The following is a 21,836-nucleotide window of genomic DNA, read 5'->3' as shown; positions in this document are numbered from 1 at the left end:
GTGTACTTTAAAGAAAAAAAAGTGTTAGATGAAGGGGAGATAGAAGAAAGACCAAAAAAAAAAATTGTTTTTTTTTTTTAAAGCAAAAAGACAAGGTAGTAAAATTATACCAAAGGAAACAGAGCTTATTAAATTTTATTTTCCAAAACTCCAGCCTAAATAAGTATGTTAAATAAACACACAGAAAACAGTCAGCGCTCACTCTATTAGCAGATGCACAAGTTATTTAACCAAACAAGTAACAGTAAAATATTAACAGAATTATTTACATGCGTATTTACAACGTGTTCTTTATAGTAGCCAGCTTTTCGGAAATATTTCCATTTGTTTTTGGTAAGGGGTTCTACTCAGTCTAACCAGTAACAGATAACAGGAAACAGTACAACTGAGTTTGGCAACAACAACAACGGAGCATACTAAGAAAACAAACATGATTATATGGGGTTCAGAATGTTAACATTCATGAAATATATGAATTCACTCCAACTACAAAATTAAATCAAACTACATAAAATTAGAAGAATAGAGAAAGTTACAAGGGTTGCCGGAAGGTTAGACATGTTAGATACATAAAAAAAAAAAGAGATATATATCGAGCACTGCACATACTCTTGAGAAGCATGGGTTAAACCATAACTATATTCATGTAGTCTTGAAGAACACGACAAATTAAAGGATAATTCTTGCTTGTACAAGTTGAAAGTAAGCTTATCTGAGCCAAAGATCTAGAAAGCACCCAACTTCCAAACTACTGCTTGCTTTTTCACACATCAACATATAACATGTTTATTCCAGAAAAAAAAAAAGTCTGGACCTCACCCATATGGGTTTTGGAACAGGAAGAAAAAGGAAATAAATGAAACAAAAAAAACCCCACAAAACAAAACCTTCACAAAGCACTTGTCATGATTGTGATCTACAGAAAAAAAAAAAAAAAACCCAACAAAACAACAAACCCCAAACCCCCAAACCCCACAAACCAAAACCTAAAACTAGGTATCCTGGTAAAAAGAATGATTAAATCCCAATATATACTAGAACAAGCAAGCAAGCAATTAAATTTAATCAAGTTATTCCTCCCCTTTCTCTCTCAAGGCAAATTTTATGGGACAGTTCCCAGTCAATTTTAATTTCAGTTATGATAATTCTGAAATAATTTTTATTGCAGCCAAAACATTGTTCATATACCTGTACATAAAATAAACTATGATATATACACAACATTTTAAGTTACAGGGCATAAGTTTACAATTTTTGGCAGATTCTGTTAAACAACATGGAAACTGTATACCTTTAGTACTTGGAGAAACTCAAGTTCCTTATTTTGGTACAAATGTTTCATATCCCCCTGTATTCTAACCATACCTAAACTGGCTTAATAAGCTAATGTTAGTGTGCAGCATCTCACTGTTTTCTCTTATGTTCTGATTCTAGACAGAACTTCTCAAATGCTTCTTCAATTTCTGGATCCATCTCATCATCAATGTAATCAAAATACCTAAAAAAAAAAAAATTCAGTGAAGATGTTATGCTTACGTACAGATTTTCAGCATAATTTATGTAGATGTCAAGCATAAAACACAGCTTTATAAATAACAGTTAACTATGACATTTTCTTAAAGGGGATGAAGAGGAAAAGAATCATGGGTACAAGGAAAATAAATAAACAGAAACCTCAAAGCAGCATAGATATGTACAAATAGCTACATTATTTGTCACCATTTTAATCATCTTATGCTGTCCACAGTTTAAAAGACAGAAATAGTTCTTGAGATGATAGCAAATGCAATAATGCAATCCAAGCTTCCCAAAATTTAACAATGCATCTGTACTGTTTGTTCTATTTGCAAAAAACATAATTAGCATCATATTAGCATAATTTTTGGTTGGCCAACATCCTAGTTCAATACTGCATCAACTGTCTTGGTTGCACACTAGTCAAAGAATATATTTATGTAGAAAACCTGCATTCCTATTTGTTGATATCTGAAAGAGGGCAACCTTAATTCACCTCCCCATTGCATCTGCATTATATTACCTTCTATGATATGGTAACCAGTCTTCCGGAAAAGATCTGTCTTATTTAGGTCACAGAAAAGACTGGATCCCATTAATGGTAATAAGTATTGCACAGAGTGGAGGCTATCAGATGGGCATAACTTCAGCTTGCTTTATCTCTACAACTACTGGGAAGTAACTTGAGTGTTCCTTGTTTTCTGTTGGTCCAACTGGAGTGTTCATCACCATAAACTAGGACAACGGAGTTGTAGATTGAACATGATAGTGTATGTAATTCTAAACGGCCTTAAAAAAAAAAAAAGTCAGCAGCTACTGACTCTCAAAAAGTGTGCATTAATTTCAGATGCTCAGTTTATCACCTTCTGTGCCTTAGTCCCAAACAAAGAAATCAGAATGTCACATCCACACAGAGGCCATAAATGTTGTTTCACACAAAACCACAGTAAATGCTACAGAAGTATACAGAAGAATAAGGGAAGTATTTTGTCTTCAGCATCGTGCATTAAAGCAGCAGTCTACACATTTATTTTATTTGTTCCTTCCTTCTTGTAGAAGCATAGACTTGAGAAGAGACTCAACACAGAACCCTTCTCCCTGACATCAGTCATGAGAAATAGCTGACAGAAGATCAGCATACATTTGTCTAGGCTTTTCTTAAGCCTTCAACAAAGAAGGTTCCACAGTCACCTTGCATGAAGTTTGACTCACAGTCTTCCACATGTCACTCTTCAGATTTGCTGTTTTTTTTTTTTTTTTTTTAACTGCTGTCTGTCTCCATTTTGTATTTAATTTGTTCTTTAAGCACAGAGTTTCACATGGGTCTTTTTTTTCCCCCCTCAATATGAGCTTGTTGATTTCTGATGACATCTTTAATTTATCTTCTGAAATTCTTGCCACTCCCCTCAGCTAGGTTTCTGAAAGTTTTCTCATTTACTGACAAAAATATCAATGCAGGCCAGCATTCTTATCACACATGAACACAACACCAAATATGTTCTTAGGTATCAAATAATGATCTGAAAGTCCTCCTTCAACCAGGTGAGTATAAAACTTAGAGCGATTTATTTTAGACCATATTTCTTTTACTGCTTTCCTATTCAATTCTTATAAACCAGTGTCAGAAATTCAGACTACATTCCCATCTGTTGCTTCCCCCTTTGCAATTAGGTTGCTTTTCTTGTTCTACAGGAATACTGAATAACCATTTAATTGAGGGAATAGTACTTATCCTGAGGAGAGAAACTTAACAACCTCCCCCTTTGAAAGACTGAAAATTTTGTAATCATTTCTAGCTAGGATGTGTGTATGCATCAGTCAAATGAATTCAGGTTTCCTCACTACCAACACTTGAAGGTCTGGTGCTTCATTTTGCTTACAAATTTAGTTTTTTTTTTTTAGATGCAGAAAAGAGTATGTTTGTATGTGTGCATAAATATCTGAAATTTAATTACCTTACTCAGCTGGATAAATATAAAATTTTTGTCAAACTTGTGTGATTACAAACCAGCTTACACACCCCCAAATACATAAATTCCACTGTAAAGCTAAATAATATTATTTAGTTTCCTTTTTATCAATATTGGATTCCAAAGTCTGCAGTAAAAATAGCTAGTATTAAAAAAAGCTATCACTCAAAAAGAAAACATACAGATCTCCAGGTGCCAATAGATCTGTTCCATTTTCTTCATAATCTGGAAAGAAATCCTCTCTTTCAAGCAGCTCTTGGTATTTTTCTTGGTAATCTGGCAAAGTAAAAATTAGACTGAATAATATGTAAGACAAGTCCTCTAAATTAACATACATCTATACAGTTTGAAAATAGCCTATTTAATGAAAGGTAAATGGCATGAAACACGTTATAGAAAAAACCACCTGCTACAGCGTTTTCTCAGGACATCAACCAACCTCATCTTCCCAGAGAATGGTAAAGTCACAGATGTCTATCTCAAATGATGCCATGCTGCATTGTGCTCAGATTACAGAAAACAAAGAAATCAAGGAAGAAACAAACCCTTTTGCTACTAACAATGGACAAAGACTTGAAGTTTTCTGGCTTCCTGGAGAGATCAAGTGCTGAGGACTATGGCACAAATTCTTCTGAACCTTATGAACTCAAATACATATTCTCCATTTCAAACATTTACTTTCTCTTAATGCAGAATAAGGCATGTGTTACACAAAGCCAGGGATTCAGACATAATTTTTGCTTTTTAAGTTGTATGAGTTTCAGACGTTTGAAGAACAACTTCATGTACTTCAGCAGGACATAAACTTAATTACAACTTTTTAAAGAAGATTGAGAAGACACATATGCTAAGCTTGTGACGTACCTGGATCTGCTGCAGTGAAAGGAACACCATCAGAAGTGTAAAATGTTGGTTCATTCTAAGAATAAAGTCATACAGAAAATTATATGCATTCAGAGAGACAGCTCTTTGTAGTTTTCAGCAATGTGACTGTCTACAAATCAAATTAAATTCACATTAAATTAAGGAACTGAAGTGTCTGTATATTCTTACCATAAAATAGTTTGGGTCATTTTCAGGGGTAGCTTCTCTATGTGGAGAAGTTCCATGAACTCTACCCCAGTTACTTGATCGCAGTTCTACTAGTTTCAGAAGCGTATGTTTCACATCTCTGAAATAAAGAGAAGCACTACAAAAGTTAGAATGTTTTGTGCTAAGCAAGAAATTGGGCTTCTCTTATATTGCAAATACTAGATAGTGAAATCCGCTCCCCCCCCCCCAAAAGCTCTAAACAGGACAAAGTTTGGTCCAGTCTGCAGATAACTGAGTTAATTTTTTTTCTCTGCAAGTCTAGATGCTTTATGTGTCAATTATGATACACTCACCCTCTCCACCTCCTCTGTGGTAAATTAAGGAGCCCACATGAAACAGAAATTGCTATAGTTTTTATCAAGATACCAAACCTGCAGCACAAGTTGACTAACAAATCCTTTTCTGACAACAGGGTAATACTGGGAAAAACTAGGATGATCTTCAAATTGTATTTTAATCATCTAATTCATGCTTCTAACTTTAGGCCTCTTAATCACACTGAAATTTTGCAGTCAACATGAGAAAATACCACCACCCATTTCATCCCTAAAATAACAGAAATTGTGTTCTTCTTTTAAGCAAGTCCATGGATAAGTCATTAAGGAATAAATAAATAAATAAGTTTTCAGTTGTTTTCTCTATTAAAATAAGCTTGTGCTTCTGTGTCTTTGAAGCCACAGCTTGTGCTATCCATTTTCTCTGGTTCCTGAAGCAAAATCTTCCTCATCCTCCTTACAGGAAGTCCAATTACAACCCACAGATGCTATGAGCTACCTGTTGGCCTCCTTCCATATGGGAAGAGATCAGGTCACACTGTGTCTGAACCCTCCATACGTTTTTATTAAGTTTGCAAGAATCGGAGAATGAAGTACAGCAGAATCAGAGAACCTCATACACACAGTTGACTGCAAATTGAGAAGCAGAATACATTAGCCAACCACTCATTTTTTTCCTGACTGCAGTAAGACCCTGCCAAAAAGGTATACTCTCCAGGGAAAAAAAAAAAAAAAAAAACCAACCACAAAGCATATTCCATTTTGCCTTTACATTTGTAGCAATTTGTATATATTTAATACTGTTAGGTTCAGATTTAAAAGTATAAACTATGAGATATGGCCACTATTGTCTCTTTGTATATATAGTTCCTCTTAATGCCTAAAGCACTTATGGAAGATCTCAAGGCCTAAAAGGTTTAAAAAAAAAAAAATCATTAGCGTGCAACATGCATTTCCATTAAAAGATAAAATACAAAACCAACCAAACAAAAATACCCCAACCCCCTCAAACCTCAACTGAAAAAATGCCTTTTTTTTTTTTTTTAAAATGGGAAGTGACCCAAGCATCACCTTACTTTTCATAAATACAAGTTTTTAAGATAACGTTTTGGACATGTTCATTATTCTTGAAGATTTTTAAGGTGTTCTGTTTAATATAAAATCAAAACATTGCACGTAAATTTATCTACTCACCTGCTACAGTTTGCATCCAACACAACATTTTCAATTCTCTGAATCATTTCCTCCATATCATTCTTTCCTTTTTCTTTCCAGGCATCTTCTAAAACTGAGCCTGTCAACTAAATACAAGGGATTAATTTTTTGTTGTTGTTGGTTTTTTTGTTTGTTTCTTTTAAGAAAATTACAGAACTTTATTAAACTGTCAACAGAAGAGATTCCGTAACAATTTGTAACATTTAGATGCATTGTGTGAATACGTGAGGGCTGAAGCTCCCAACTGCCTACATCTTTTTGCCAAATAAGTTAATAGACCTTGTAGATTAAACTGGTAACTCTATGTCCGATGTTTATGTTACTTAGAAGTTCACAGCCACCTCTCTCCTTTCAGTCTTGAAATATGATTTTGAAACAACTCTTCAGTAACATTTGTCAGCTCTTACTTAAGTACATGCTATAAAAAAGGAGACCTTATTTTTGCAGATGATGCCACCAGCTTACCTGAGAATAACAAACAGTTTAATAAATTTTACAAACACTTCAGTCAACTTAGCCAGTATCAGCCATGCCAGAGAACTTCATCTGGGTATATACAAGAGGAGCCAAGAATTATCTGACCAAGCCAGCCCAAATTTTAATACATAAAATCTGCGAGGCTGAAGCTGCTGCTCAGAGGGCTTTAGCAGCAGACAGTCTAGAACTGCTGTGAATGGAAGCCTTTTATGTTAAGAATAGGTACTTCATTGCCCAATAATTGCAAAGTAGGAGTTAAATCAGAAAAATTAAGTTTGCCACTATGATCAAAGTTAACAGCAATTTCTGGTCTACTCAGCGTAAATATTACATGATCCAAAATGCTTGGAATGGCACCTGGTGATACAAAGGAATAAAATGCAAAGGTAAAAGCAAGCATCTTAGTCAGTGCTTGTTTGGTATTCCCAGTTTTATACTGCAGTCCTACCTTGATCCTAGATAATGAGATAATAGCACCAAGAAGGTTTAATTAAAAATAAACATATTGCAAAGCAAACAGGTGAAAAACCTGTATCTGTCACTATATTAAATGGAGAAGACAACAGGAGACATTTATTGCTTCAGTAGTGAAACTAAGGTTTCATGAGGTAGCCCAATCTAGCTACAGATGTACTCCAACATGTGTAGATACTATAAGATGTCAGAAAACACTTGCATTAAAAAAAAAAACCAACCAAACCTCTGTTCTGTAACACCTTTCAGATTTAGCAACGTGTCTTAAAATAATTTAGGTTTATTTTAGAATGGATGCTGTGAAGCCAAATAAATATTCCAAGAATATCCACAGAAATAGTGAGACCTCCACCTTCTTTGGAGAAACAACTAGAAAAACCAGCAGCACTGCAAAGTTTCCTGATTTGTATATGCGCTAGATGAAACTTATAGCTGTTACTGCTGCTTAGCTTTTAATTGGCAGGCTCCTGTGCTTCATGGGGCTTGCTTGCCTTATTGTATATTAGAGTTTAGTGCTCGTTAATAGCTGCTTTTTGCTTTTGCTGCTTGCTGTACTGCTTTATCATCTTACTCTGCTGTGCCTGGGAACATTTTGATAACAGCAATGGCAATGCACCTGGGCTGGCAGATGGCCAGGGGATCATTGCTGTTCGAAGGGCCTGTGACCTGTGGATGAGCCCACATGGAAGCAGGACACGCTCAACTGTCTGTGGCCGTGGCATATACAAATCAGGAAACTTTGCAGTGCTGCTGGTTTTTCTAGTTGTTTCTCCAAAGAAGGTGGAGGTCTCACTATTTCTGTGGATATTTTTGGAATATTTATTTGGCTTCACAGCATCCATTCTAAAATAAACCTAACCACAGCAGATATACCTCTGAAGGGATTGTGGCCCAAGTCCATGCTGCAGCAGGTACACCTTAAAGCATCAGTGGCTGTGTATGAGGTCACACTGGAGCACCTCAAAGCGTGTGGCCATGGATAAGACCATGACAGAGCGGGTACACCCCTGGAGGGAACTGCAGCCACAGGTAAGGCCATGTTGGAGCAGGTTACTTCTGAAGGGACTGTGGCTGTGTGTAAGGCCATGCTGGAACAGGTATATCTCTGAAGGCATTGTCACCCATGGATAAGGCCACACTGGAACAGGTCCACCTCACAGCAACTATGGCTTGATTCCAATCAAATCTGTTGTTATCCCAAACCCTTTGTGCCCCATGTTGGGTGCCAAAAAGGTCTGTTGTGGTTTAACCCCATCCGGCAACTAAGCACCACACAGCCGCTCACTCACCTCCCTCACAGTGGAAAGGGGGAGAGAATCAGAAGGCTAAAAGTGAGAAAACTCATGGGCTGAGATAAAGACAGTTTAACAGGTAGAGCAAAAGCCGCACACACAAGCAAAGCAAACCAAGGAATTCATTCACCACTTCCCATGGGCAGGCAGGTGTTCAGCCATCTCCAGGAAAGCAGGGCTCCATCACACCTAACAGTTACTTGGGAAGACAAACACCATCACTCTAAACGTCCCCCCTTCCTTCTTCTTCCCCCAGCTTTATATACTGAGCATGATGTCCTATGGTCTGGAATACCCCTCTGGTCAGTTGGGGTCAGCTGTCCCAGCTGTGTCCCCTCCCAACTTATTGTGCACCCCCAGCCTAGTCACTGGTGGGACGGTGTAAGAAGCAGAAAATGCCTTGACTCTGTGTAAGTACTGCTTCGCAATAACGAAAATATCTCGGCATTACCAACACTGCTTTTAGCACAAATCCGAAACACAGCCCCATACTAGCTACTATGAAGAAAATTAACTCTATCCCAGCCAAAACCAGCAGCATACTGCCTTTCTGAAAGGTTCTTCAGTGGGCCTTGCCTCAGGGAAGCACTGTCAACACATGGATCGACCACAGGACTAAATGTGAGGTTATGTTGAACGAGCACATTTGCTATGAAGCAACCTGCTTAAACACTCAACCTTCAAATGAAGGGTTTAAACTGGGAGATGTAAAACTTCTCTTCCCTATTCCCCATTTACCATATCAAAAGAAGCTGCCAGAATTGGAATTCAAGATAGAAGAGTCTGAGAAATAGTGGAGTGGGAGGAAGCGAGAATGAGGAAAAACCAACCAACCACAAAAACCCAGAAACTAGGACTCCAGTAAAATACTGTTTAGCTTTTAACCTTCATTCCTAAAAGAAACTGTTTTTTCCCCAGCTATCACCATGGCTAGTGAAGACAAAAGTTTCTCCCTGCATAGAGGCCAACAATTTTTTAAGAAAAAGTAAAACTTAAGAGCAAACTGCTTTGTTTTCATTATGAAAGAGAAATGTATGTATTTCTACAGTAGTAATGATGCAGACAATACAGTATGACATAACTGGTATCAAGAACTTTTTGCCACAAGAAGTGGTAGACCTTAACTGCTGAGTGTCCTTCAGAACAGAGAACATACCCAAAACCCCACAATTCATTCAACTTGGTTACAGTTTTCTCCCACACCAGAAGCAGCAAACTGAGATCTGAAGAGACTGCTTGCTCCTTTGCCCATTAGCTTCAGTTCTACTGCTCTTGTATGTACACAAATGGCCTTGCATTTTACTTTTAGAACAGTATGTTACTTTTTTGTTGTCTCAATTTCATAATGGTACTAAGGAAAAAAAAGTACAGCTTGCTCTGCTAATGATGTAATGCACAAACCCCTATAAACACTTCCTCATTTGCAGTTTTCCCCACTGCACCCAAAGGTAGGAAGGTTAAAAAAACTTGTTTTTTTTCTTTTAAAATTACCATCTCACCTTCAGCAGTTTCACTGCACATATCAAATTACTATCCACAGGATTAGAGAAGAGTGCATTTAGTAATTCCCGAAGGCCTTCTTGAAGAACTTCTGCTCGCATTACCTGTCCCTTTGTTCCTTTAATCTGCAAAATATATATAAAAAACATTTAAAAGAGTTAAGTTTTAGAAATTAATTTAGTCACATTTTCTCTCTTGAATGCTGTATGATTTGGTTTGTGATCAACATAGTTTAGCTCTTTAGTTGGAAGAACATGCCAAATACTGTAACTATTTTAGAACACACACTTTGAGTAATATCCTTACAATTCTGACATATACATAACAAAGCACATCTAGCATTTTGTTTCTTTGTTAATACATTATAAGAAAAGCTACCAAATGCCTGACAAATGGTCCACAAAATTCCAAATTCCCAGAACCCCATGCTCTTTCCCATACTACATTATGTATTCTCTACAGCTGTAGTGGCTTACTTCTACAAGGTGCTCTTTATGTATTTAAAAAAATTGTAGAAAATGGTTTAAAAATAAACAGTATACGGCACAGAACTGGACAACTCCCCCTCCCCCAAACCCTCTGCAAATCTTTCTTTTTACTTCTAGCAAGTGAAAAACACATTTCAAGGCCCACTTATGAATAGAAATCAAACAGTCAGAGAATTGTTTTCTTTCCTCATGCCAGAAGAACATTTTTACAGTGTCTTCTTAAATCAAACCATTGAAATAATGTAGTCAAAGATATATTTTTAGGTACACTACAGCAGTTACTGAACTTACTGAACTCACAGGTATGAGTCAAAGAAGTTTTAAGTGTACATACACTTTTGTGTACATATCACAGATACAAAAAACCAATCTAAACACAAGATTTCACGCTTCATGCATAAGCCAAGGACTCAACCTTTAGAAGAAATATCTCTAAAGCTCTGTATTTTTAATCGCTCATTTTGACCATTTCCACATCTTCCTGAAGGGTTTGAAAATAGCTCCTATTAGTGGCTGAATACTGAATTACATGAGTTATTGATACTGATCTGCTTCTGCTAGGTTGTAGCACTTCCTGTGTTGGTTAAGCATAGTCATCTAGGGGTTTTGCCAGTCAGAAGAAAATACCAAAAGCTTCATTCCAAAGGTGGTTTATGGTTCATTCTTTTTATGAATTTTTACACTTTTTAAAAAATCTTTATACACTTCTCTTCTAATGATCTTGTCCTTTTTTGTTTATCTGTTTCTTGGACACACGTTATAATGAACATGTTCTAAAGTTCTTTTACTTTATTCCCCTCTCCCTTTAGAAAAACACCTCAAACTATATTCCATTTCAGTGTTCACCTAAACACAACAAAAGAAATTAATGAAGAATCACCTGACATGCAACTTTCTTCTTACCTCTAGGTTAAGGTAAAGTTCCGCTAAGAACAACACAAAGGCATGAAATTGTTTTCGAGTAGTCTCATCTCCTCTGGTAGCTTCATCTCTGTTTTCATACTCTGTTCGACACCTGTAAATATTAAAACAAAAAAATCACATCATCTGTAGACATCCTAACACATGTAACATGCTATTTATTTAACAGAATGCTAAGAACTTATGAACTGCATTAAAACTGTTAAATGCTGAATGCTTGGAAGTATGATTTGTGAATTAAATGAGAGGACTTCACAAAGACACCATGGATTTGCATCCTTTTAGATGAATACATATGATTACATGATTATGTTTTCAAGCACTGAGATATCCGAGACAGAAAAATGAAACAGAGCAAGTTACAATATGTAAAAATTAAAGGACAGTTACACAGTTTATATATTAGAATATGGGTCCAGGAAGTTTGACACAGGCAGCCAAATGTCCACAGAAATAAAGTAGATACACTCTCCAAGACGTTTTCCCCCTTTCAGGGTGCTGCACACATTGTCTTAGATGCCTTTACAGTTATTTGATAAACTCTTTATCTCACCATTTTAAGTGACAGTAATGCATAATTCATGACGACACCAAGCTGAGTGGTGTGGTTGATACTCTAGAGGGAAGGGATCCCATCCAGAGGGACCCTGACAGGCTTGAGAGGTACACCCACACAAACCTCATGAAGTGCAACAAGGCCAAGTACAAGGTCCTGCACGCGGGTCAGGGCAATCCCAAGCAAAAAATACAGGCTGGGCAATGAGCAGATTGAGAGCAGTCCTGCAGAGAAGGACTTCGGGGTATTGGTGGATGAAAAACTGAGTATGAGCTGGCAACAAGCGTTAGCTGCCCAGAAAGCCCACCCTATCCTGGGCCGCATCAAAAGCAGCATGGTCAGCAAGTCAAGGAGATGATTCTGTCCCTCTATGCCACTCTTGTGAGACCCCACCTGGAGTACTGCGTTCAGCTCTGCGGCCCCCAAAATAAGAAAAACATGGACCTGCTTAAGCAGGTCCAGAGGAAGGCCACAACGATGACCAGAGGGCTGAGGCACCTCCCCTGTGAGGACAAGCTGAGAGAGTTTAGCCTGGAGAAGGGAAGGCTCTGGGGAGACCTTACAGCAGCCTTCCAGTGCCACAAGGGGGCCTACAAGAAAGGTGGGGAGGGACCCTTTAACAGGGAGTGTAGTGATAGGATGAGGGGTAATGGCTTTAAACTGAAAGGTAGATTTACATTAGAGGTAAGTAAGAAGTTCTTCACTGAGGGTGATGAGGCACTGGAACAGGTTGTCCAGAGAAGCTGTGGATGCCCCATCCCTGGAAGTGTTCAAGGCCAGGCTGGATGGCGCTTTGAGCAACCTGGTCTAGAAGAAAGTGTCCCTGCCCATGTCAGGGGGGTTGGAACTAGATGGTCTTTAAGGTTCTTTCTAACTCAAACCATTCTATGATTCTAAAATTTAGATATACATAGAAATACAGAAGATTAAGGTAACATGGCAGTGAGGTAATTATTCTAGTATTCAACAACTGTGCCAAAAATATACAAGTTTACATAGCAGTTCAAAAACAGAATTAAAAAAATATTTGAAATAGAAGGAAAGCCAGGCAACTTCTAATGTATTCTCAATGGCTATGTAATGGATTAAGAAACACTGGAGAAACTGAAAAATCTAAGGAGCCAATATACAAAATGGAAGGTAGAAACTTGGGCTGAGAAACAGAAGAGGAGCTCTTGGTGGTCATATTGTTAGGTTGTTTATCCCCCTTCCCCCCACCTCCCAAATTCCATCCATATTAGCAATAAAAACATAAGCAACTTAGAATTCATGGCTTCAGGGTGCTAAAATGAATGTTACCTACTGGGTTGGCTTTAAAAACAAGGAACGAGATATTCCAACATTAACAAGGATTTCCTTCATGTTCAAGTAACAAACATAGTTAAAAAGCCAGAAGATTAAAGTGGTAGTTTTGAAAGCAAAAAGGCTCATCTGCTTTGGGATAAGGGAAAAAATAAATATTTTCAGTTTCTCCATAAGCCACCACTCTTGATAAGAGAGCATCAGAATGCATTGCTGTTTGAGTTTATCATACTTTTGCTCCTAAACACAGGTGGACTAAGTTAAGCTTTTAAAATAAAAAGCAAGCCTGAAGCTTAGAAAGCCAGGAGTCCTTAAAGAAAAAAAATGGTAATTTCTAAAGAATTCTGAAGTATTAAAGTGTACCACTCCTTCAAATGTCATGCAGTAAGATTTAAATGGAAATATATCCATTTAAAAAAAGTTGTATTTTTGTCAACTACAAAGTCTAATCATTATTTGTGGTGGGTTGACCCTAGCTGGATGCCAGGTGCCCACCAAAGCCGCTCTATCACTCCCCATTCTCAGCTGGACAGGGGGGAGAAAATATAACAAAAGGCTCGTGGGTCAAGATAAGGACAGTTTAATAAAGCAAGAGCAAAGAAAACCAAATTATGTTATTCTCTACTTCCCATCAGCAGGCGATGCCTAGCCACTTCCTGGGAAGCAGGGCTTCAGTACACGTAGTGGTTGCTCCGGAAGACAAAAATGCCCCGCCTTCTGTCTCCCTTTACTTAGCTTTTTTATCTGAGCTGATCTCATGTAGTATGGAATATCTGTTTGGTTAGTTTAGGTCAGCTGTCCTGGTTATGTCCCCTCCCAAGATCTTGCCCTGCCCCAGCCTGCCATTGAGGCGGGGGGCAAAAATGGTGGAGAGACAGCCTTGATGCTGTACCAGCGCTGCTCAGCAGTAGCCAAAACACTGGTGTGTTATCAACACCTTTCTAGCTACTGATGCAGAGCACAGCGCTATGAGGGCTGCTATGGGGAGTATTAACTCCATCTCAGTCAGACCCAATACATTATTAAACCGTAAACCACTAGAACTCTGTAGTAACTGAAAATTGAAGAAATTTATCCTGTCTTTTATGCATCTACTTCATGAAGTCAGTTATCCATCAAGGAACAAACCTTACACAGCAAATCCAGCTGGAAAAGTAATTAAAGAAAAAAACACAATAAAGTAAGTCCTGGCAAGAGTCAAAGGACAAGGACAGTACACATATATACATTTAGTATACTTTTAAAGTTGACTAGCTTTCAAATTTACCCTGTAATTTGTGATCAGTCTAAGATACTCAGTTCAAAAGAGCCTACAGAACTCTGAATTGACTCCTATTTTCATACTTAAAAAAATTAAAATATTTAAAAATATATGTATTCAATGTCCAGTATGTACCTGTGCTTTAATAATCTTCAGTCTAAACTTCTATTTTAAATATATACCTCTTTGCACACAACATTAAGAGTTACATACAAAATAAGATGACATGTAACATGAGAAAGTAACAAGCTTAAAATGAGATGCTGATACTGACCTTTGAAGTAACAACTGTCGGAAGTTCCCACTTTGTGGGCTAATGGTTAGATGGTGAGATAGATAGTTACACAACCGTGCTCCCATGTACGAAAAATTTGGGACAGATGTGGCCTTCCAAAATAAAAGTGGAAAAATAAATTATTCATAAAACTCATGATTAGGCTATCAGGAAATAAGTTTAAAAGCTTTTTTGAAAAATGCATTTAACAACAGTTGATTAGACAACTGAAGAGCAGAACATTAATAATTACAAAAATTAACATGACAAATAATATCTCATCAACACTTTGCTATATGCATTTCAGGACTTTAAAAGTTCATTATACTGTGATTTTGTGGCTTTAAGAACACAACCACCATTATGCCATGTGTTCTCCATTGTGACCTACAACCAAGGAGTGTCTGAAAGTCACTTACAAACTGTTTATACAAAAAAACAACAGTGGACATTAAGACACTTTTTCAGGGACATGTACGCCCTCAAGGAGCAATGAGTACTTTAAAACAAAAATATGATAAAGTCTCCTTCATTCAGTCTAAGAGCAATTTATCCCAGAATCTATTTTTGGGAATAGTGAATGCCCAGGGAAAGAGTACAAGAACACGGCAAGTAGAGGTAAATACTTTCTCCTGTACATGCTCCAGCAATCTGCAGAATAGCAAAATCTTGATTCAGAGGTTAAAACTGTATCATTATACTGAATAGCTCTTGATGGGTCCTTTTTTCTAAAAAAAGTCCTGTTAGTGTTGAACATTTACATTTTTGTCATCTAAAACCAGGTGGGAGCAACGAAATTCCACAACATTTGAAAAATGTTTGAAAAAAGCATCTTGCATTACCATGCCAATGCATTATAGCTAGTTACCTTCCACAGGCAGAGAAAAATATGCCCTCAATGTAACTGTACTATGTGCATAAAGTCACTGGAAAAAACTGAACTGTCTTTAGAAGATACAACAGGTTTAAGTAATTAAGATAATAAAATAGAATTTAGTTTCCAGTACGAGGCATGTGAAATACCTAATGAGCTTTTTGGTGCTTTGGTTCAATCAGCTGCTTGGACTAGAAGAGGTGCCCCCTTTTTTATAAGGCAAAATACATCACTTAAATTACACTTCTCTTTCCTAACAAAAAACCCCAAACCAAACACACACAAAAATTCTTCAAACCTCATCTGTATTTTTTAAACATTGTCTTCCCAATTAGTTGGTCTGTATTTGTGGTTCCATCAAATACTGAAACAATTAAATTTTAGGTATTATGACCTGGCATAGCACACAGAGGCCAAAAGCACCTTACATCTTCCTAATAACCAATCATTACAGTGCAATATCATCTTCCCCGAACTGTTTTTGCTGGTAATCCCAGTTTATCTCTGACTCAAAGGTCACAATCTAAGCATAAAGCCTAATCTACCAATATATATCTTGAGAAATTTTAGTTGCTGTAACAGGAACAATCCACTGTATTAACTACACAACAGTCAAGATTCTTAAGCTATGAAGTCAGCATTCAACTTTTGGAAAACAAGAGAACTGGTACTTCACTCTGCCCAGAGACATAAATGGATTAGGAAGAACAGGGGGAAGTACGTAATTAATACTTACAGGCAGGCTAAGATACCTGACACACAGATGAAGGGAAGACTGGGTTTCCTACATTTTAGTCTTCTTCCTTCACAAACCTAGCATCTGTAAATCTGCTCAGTTGGGTTAAATTAACATCACTGAAGCAGATGCTTATAAATATACTTCCGCAATTTTAATTGTTTTGTGATAAGCCAGGAAACACAAATACCTGAGCATCTGCTCAAGACAGAAGAATAATAAGCATAGTTGACTTCTACTCGACCACTATCCTATCCTGACATACAACAAACTAAAATCAGATGCTTTTGGATACTAGCACAGCTTTTTTGTGCTGTTTTATTTTTCATATAACTTCAGCGAAGCATGCTTTGCAGCTCGGGAAGGCACAGCCAACCCTAAAAGTGGACTTGTTTTTAAATAGGAGAGGCAACATTAAAGATTTACATTAAATGAGAGTCAATATATTTAACATATATGAAGTTAAAAATAGGATAAATTCTTCTTTTTTTCTTCCAATAAAGTTATATGGAATATGTTAATCTTTTTTTAACTATCCTCCATGTGTTCAAATAAAGGATGGGAGAATGATGCTGCCAAACACAGCACAAGTAATCTTAACATCTAATTAAATGGTTCTGAATTAAATGTACATCAATTCTGTATGATAATAAGAAACTTGAGACTCTATAGTCCTGTACAATGACCAACCAGTCATGCAGCTTCTACATACGCCAGATTAAAATATTCTGCAAGTATCTGCGCTTAAAAGGTGAGTAAGAGTTTGCGTTCAAGGTAGAATTTGAAAGCAACCAACCCAGGAAAGTGAGACACCCAATGTAATAAATAGCAAGCACAAGTGTGACTTCATTCTCTGCAGCAAGCCCAAAAGACAGTAAGAGCAGCTCATTTGCTAAGCAACACATAGTAAGCTGTTCTTTCCAATGGCTCCCCCAATTAGTACAGAGTTCAGCTCAAGGTCTCTGTCCTCATTTCCATGGCCATCAATGGGACTGGACCTAGTTACCATTAGACAAGCCTTCCTTTCCTTCCTTTATGCTGTTCTGAAATAGGTATATTCCAAATGAAGAAGAAAGCCTGTCAATAACGGAGCATTTCCCAAAGGGTGATGTGTACAGTAGGTATAAATTTAATTTTTTAAAATACCAAGTAATTAGAAGTATCTTAGTATTATGATGAAATTTTTTGCAGGACAGAATAAAAATGTACAACTCTGACATTGCTTAAGAGCTTCTTCAATCTCTACTATACAAATATGGCAATTCAAATACAACTCCCTTTAATTAAAGTGCTGTAATTTCAAATCTAATTTAATGTGATGCAGGAGATCCAAATACACAACAAAGGAAACAGGGAAATTTATCAACTATCTAGGTATGCCACACTTTAGCTACCATTTCAATTTGTTGAGCAAAATATTTCCCTATGTGTTTCAGTCTAAAAAGAAAAATTCAAACCATTAAAATGCTACGCAGATACAATTACTTAACAAATAATACCAGTATGCTTATCTTGGACACTAGGTAACAGAGGCATAATACCCATGTTATAAAACAGAATACACAGGCTACCTGCTGATAGATGAGTTCAACAAGTTCTTGTAAAGCTTCATCTGCAGTGACCCAGCCATTCAGTGTTTCAGCAAACTGCTCTATTTCAGTTTCAAAACAACCTGGTTGCTCGGTGAGGTGATTTAGGAAGTCTTGTACATATTCTGCCAAAGTCAGATAGCCATCATATCTCTCTTCAAAGGAAGAATCCTATAGTAGTGAAAGAATATACCAACTATTTAAAAGGAATCTAAAATAATGTTGTTACACTTACTATCTCCAGAAGTAACCATATAGCCCTTAAGTCTTGAGTCTCTGCATACTTGATAGTGATCTTTATTACACAGTTCACTTCAACATTTTTAGAGACCATAGACCTCAATGCATCAGAAAGCTCCAGTAGTCCTATCATCTTCAAGAACTAGGTAACTTGTTTTTATAGAGATTTGGGTCTCCCAGCAAAACACATCAAAAGACAGAATAAAAAGAAATCAAACAGTTTGCCAAGCTGGGTGCAAGATTAACTAACAAACTAATAAGTAAGTGTATCTGTTAAGAATAAAAATACCAAACTGAGGCTCAACACCCATTCCTGATGTGCACACAAATTGTACTGCAGATATATGAACTGTAGAAGGAAAAATAATTGAAAATTTGAAACAAAGTATTTTGGGCTTACATAGTGTATAGTGCTCCAAAATACGCAGAAGGGTGAGAAATTACAGAAATACAATAAATACAGTGTAGTGTTCCCACGTAGAAAGTATAGCCAGAAAACTCATCTTTTAAAGTCAGCAAATTTGCATCTCTTGGCAATGGATGAAAGATTACAAGGCATGAAATGAAACTATTCAAAAGGTATTGCATTAATTTGCAGCTACTGAGGTTAAAAAACGGACACTAAACACATCTGCTCCCTAAAGAAAGGATGAGCTAGCACAATATCACTTTATCTATGTTTATGCTCCTGCTGATGGAACAGAAGGCTGCAAGTTTTGTCTATTCAGGAATGCATGTATGTAACAGTATCTAAAGGCAATACCGTTCTGGATGATTATAAAGCTAGTATATCAGGGGAATAGCAAAGGAAGCAGCACACTTTGTAATGTCACTAGTAATAACACAGTACAAATAATACACTTTGTCACACTACACAAAAGATTGTGAAAAGCATCTCAAAGCTGTAAGAAGTGCAAGCAAGAGCCTGAAGAGGGACTGCTAAAGAAATGACTTATAATTAGCGATTCAAGACGTAAGGGTAACATACAGAACATCAGAATTCTCAACTGAACTACTGTTCAACAAGAAAAAGGTTTAAGCTATATCACTAATGAAAAATTGAGCTAAATACGATAAAACACTTTTTCTTTACTCAGTGGACATAAATACATTGATAAGGTTTATAATTATAATCCCCCTCTCCCCACCACCCCTTCCTTAATGAGGGGGTGTTGTTTACTTTGTCTTCAGAATGCCTCAGTCTCTACTGTAAAGCAACATGGATCTGTGAAAGATTATCTGCATATGAACTGTGGAGAAAAACAGATACACATTGCTGAAAATGAAGTATTGATATGAATTTCATGACCTGTGTGGGGAAAAAAAAACAGGTTTTCCAGAATTCTTCAAAGACCCATCTCAAAAGGGTATAAAAATTAAGCTAATGGGGGACACATCAATGTAAGAAAATAAAAACTAGAAAGATTTCCTATAATGTTTAATTAAGTAGAGTATTTGCCCAGTAAATAATACTAAAGTTACTTAATGTTGCCCATCAGATATAGGAAAAAAATATGGGTTTACGGAAATCGTGGCAAATTACTACTCGTAAGGATAAAGCCTTCAACAACCTGATCTGAGTTGGTTTTGCTCTGAATTGGGGATTGCAGCAGAGGAACTTCAGGGGTTCTTTCCAACCTAAAGCATTCTAAGATTCTAATGGTTTGGAGCTTAGAAAGCCAAAGAATAAAGGCTAACAGGCTTATGTGTAACTTCCTAATATTCTATTTCTCTAAAGGACATAAACTTTTAGTAGGCAATTTCAAATAACCCAGTAAAGGTTCTGTACAATAAACTTAAAACTATTTTATTCCACAGAACTATGACATTATTGTGCAACAACTGCAGCTTAATCACACACAGCTGAACTAGCATCTCTCCAGACAACCTGTCTGAAAAATCTCCAGCCAGGTTGCAGGGAATGCAGTTGCTGTGACTAGTAAAAGAAGCTGCTCTTTCTGACAGCCATCAGGTTGTTATGAGATCCTCATTTAGAGAGGACGGTATCTCCCTCTCATACTCGCCTAACAAGAATTCAGTCTTGGAAGAGAATGTCCTTGTTTTGGAAGGGGTCCCAATACTATTTGGTATACTGGTGTCCCTGTATTCATACTCCTCTTTCCATTTTGTAATTAAAAGGTTAAACACAGAAGCTAAATTCTGTATCACGTTCATCTACCTGTACTAAATATGCAACTCTAAAAGCAGTCTAGGTTTTAGCAATTATGCCAGGGAACAGAACAAGTGGGAAAGAAAAATTAATAATTTAAGCATTATAATAAAGGTATATATTGCTAAAATAGTAACACTTGATACTTTAAAAGCTAATCAAATTTAGTCCATTAACTTCTAGACATAAACCACTTGCACTTCTCATCAGCAGATTTTAAGATTTAACAGAGAAAATAGCACCACATACTGTTATCAAGTAAAGGAAACAAAGCAAATCCCTCTTGTTTTTATACAGCAGTTGGCTAACAGGAGGCTGTAAGTTTATACATTCATTACAAATTCATGATTCAAAGCCATGAAAGTAAACTAGAAATATTCCATTAATTTCAATGATTTCTCAGTCAAGCTAAGGCTGTCTAATCCTTCTGTTTGATAGCTATAGGATGGAATCCTCAACAAGAGAGTCCCCAATTTAAAGATTATAGATTTGCCTCTCTTTTACTAAGAGTCAGCTCATGAGTTTAAAGACTTAAGAACAAAAAGGCTAAATAGGTACTAAAACTCCTCTGATTTACATAAAGATAAAAACCAGAAAGTCTATAGAAAAGATCCATGAGCCAAATCTGGTCTTGGGATCTGTTTCTATACATGTGCTAATTACCACTTTCCTATACCTGGTAAGTATCCACAACATTTCCACTTCTGAATTTATTCACTAATAATTTATCATTGGATTTGTTTCTCTTCAGACTTCTTGGGAACAAGCTTTTTTTTATCCCTTCAGATTATATGCACTCAACAAGTTTACAGTAAAGTTATTGCAAATTTAAGTACAAAGACTTTTGCATATACAAAATCACCTATCCATGCTGCATGAGGTTAAGTAGCACCCTCATGCTTGGCTAAATGTATAAAACCAACACTGAGGCTGCTTAGCTTCCTTTTGGAAATTAACTGCAGTAAAAAACCAAACCAAACCAAAAACAAAAACCAAAAAATGGGAGAGGGAAGTATTCCACCTAACATAATACAAATCTCACTCCTAAAACCATGAAATGAGAACATCATTCTGCCCTTCTGATGGAGTGACAGCCATATCACCATCATACACCCATGCCAGAGAACAAGTCTGACATTTCTTACTGGCAATCCAAACCTAAATGTAGTCACCAATTCTACTGCTGACATCCACAACTTCCAATGTAGTAGACAGCTGCATGCAAACAGAGAACTCCGTGGAGGTCTTCCTTCCCCAAAGTCCCAGTAAAGTTTTCCTGAAAATTCTAGTATGTCTTGTATGCTGTACCCCTTAAAACTATCTTCACAGGTAACTGATAGTTTTGAGTATCAGAACTGGAAATTAACTAATATAATAATCAAATGTTATATGGACACATATAGTAATTACAATAACGTACAATCAAACAAGAAATCAATACTTTATTTCTAAAACAATATTAATAGCAAAACTACCCCGTATTTTAATAAGTGAGTTTTCAGATCTAAATATTGCAGGGAACATTATAAATGAAAGCTAAAAATTGTTAATTTCAAATCAGAAAAAACAGAAGTTTCTCAAAAGTTTGTTTTGATTTAAATGTTAAAACTCATGG

General features: G+C 36.7%; 1 protein-coding gene across 3 annotated transcripts in view; it reads right to left on the bottom strand.

Moving 5' to 3' along the window:
• Positions 1-119: 119 nt before the first annotated feature.
• The window catches only part of PAIP1 (poly(A) binding protein interacting protein 1), a 28,694-nt gene continuing 6,977 nt past the window's right edge, over positions 120-21,836 (bottom strand). For all 3 annotated transcript variants that reach the window (XM_030004517.2, XM_030004518.2, XM_030004516.2), the window contains 9 exons: positions 17,794-17,982; positions 14,613-14,725; positions 11,202-11,313; positions 9,810-9,935; positions 6,047-6,153; positions 4,539-4,656; positions 4,350-4,404; positions 3,668-3,761; positions 120-1,498 (listed from right to left, as the gene is read on the bottom strand). In XM_030004517.2, coding sequence (XP_029860377.1) covers positions 1,405-1,498; positions 3,668-3,761; positions 4,350-4,404; positions 4,539-4,656; positions 6,047-6,153; positions 9,810-9,935; positions 11,202-11,313; positions 14,613-14,725; positions 17,794-17,982 — 1,008 coding nt within the window. In that variant the 3' untranslated portion in view covers positions 120-1,404. The remainder of the gene's footprint in view (positions 1,499-3,667; positions 3,762-4,349; positions 4,405-4,538; positions 4,657-6,046; positions 6,154-9,809; positions 9,936-11,201; positions 11,314-14,612; positions 14,726-17,793; positions 17,983-21,836) is intronic.

The sequence above is a fragment of the Aquila chrysaetos genome, chromosome Z (genome assembly GCF_900496995.4).
Source record: "Aquila chrysaetos chrysaetos chromosome Z, bAquChr1.4, whole genome shotgun sequence".
NCBI lineage: Eukaryota > Metazoa > Chordata > Aves > Accipitriformes > Accipitridae > Aquila > Aquila chrysaetos.
The sequence above is the reverse complement of the archived record's forward strand: the minus strand, read 5'-3'. Positions and strand labels throughout refer to the sequence as shown.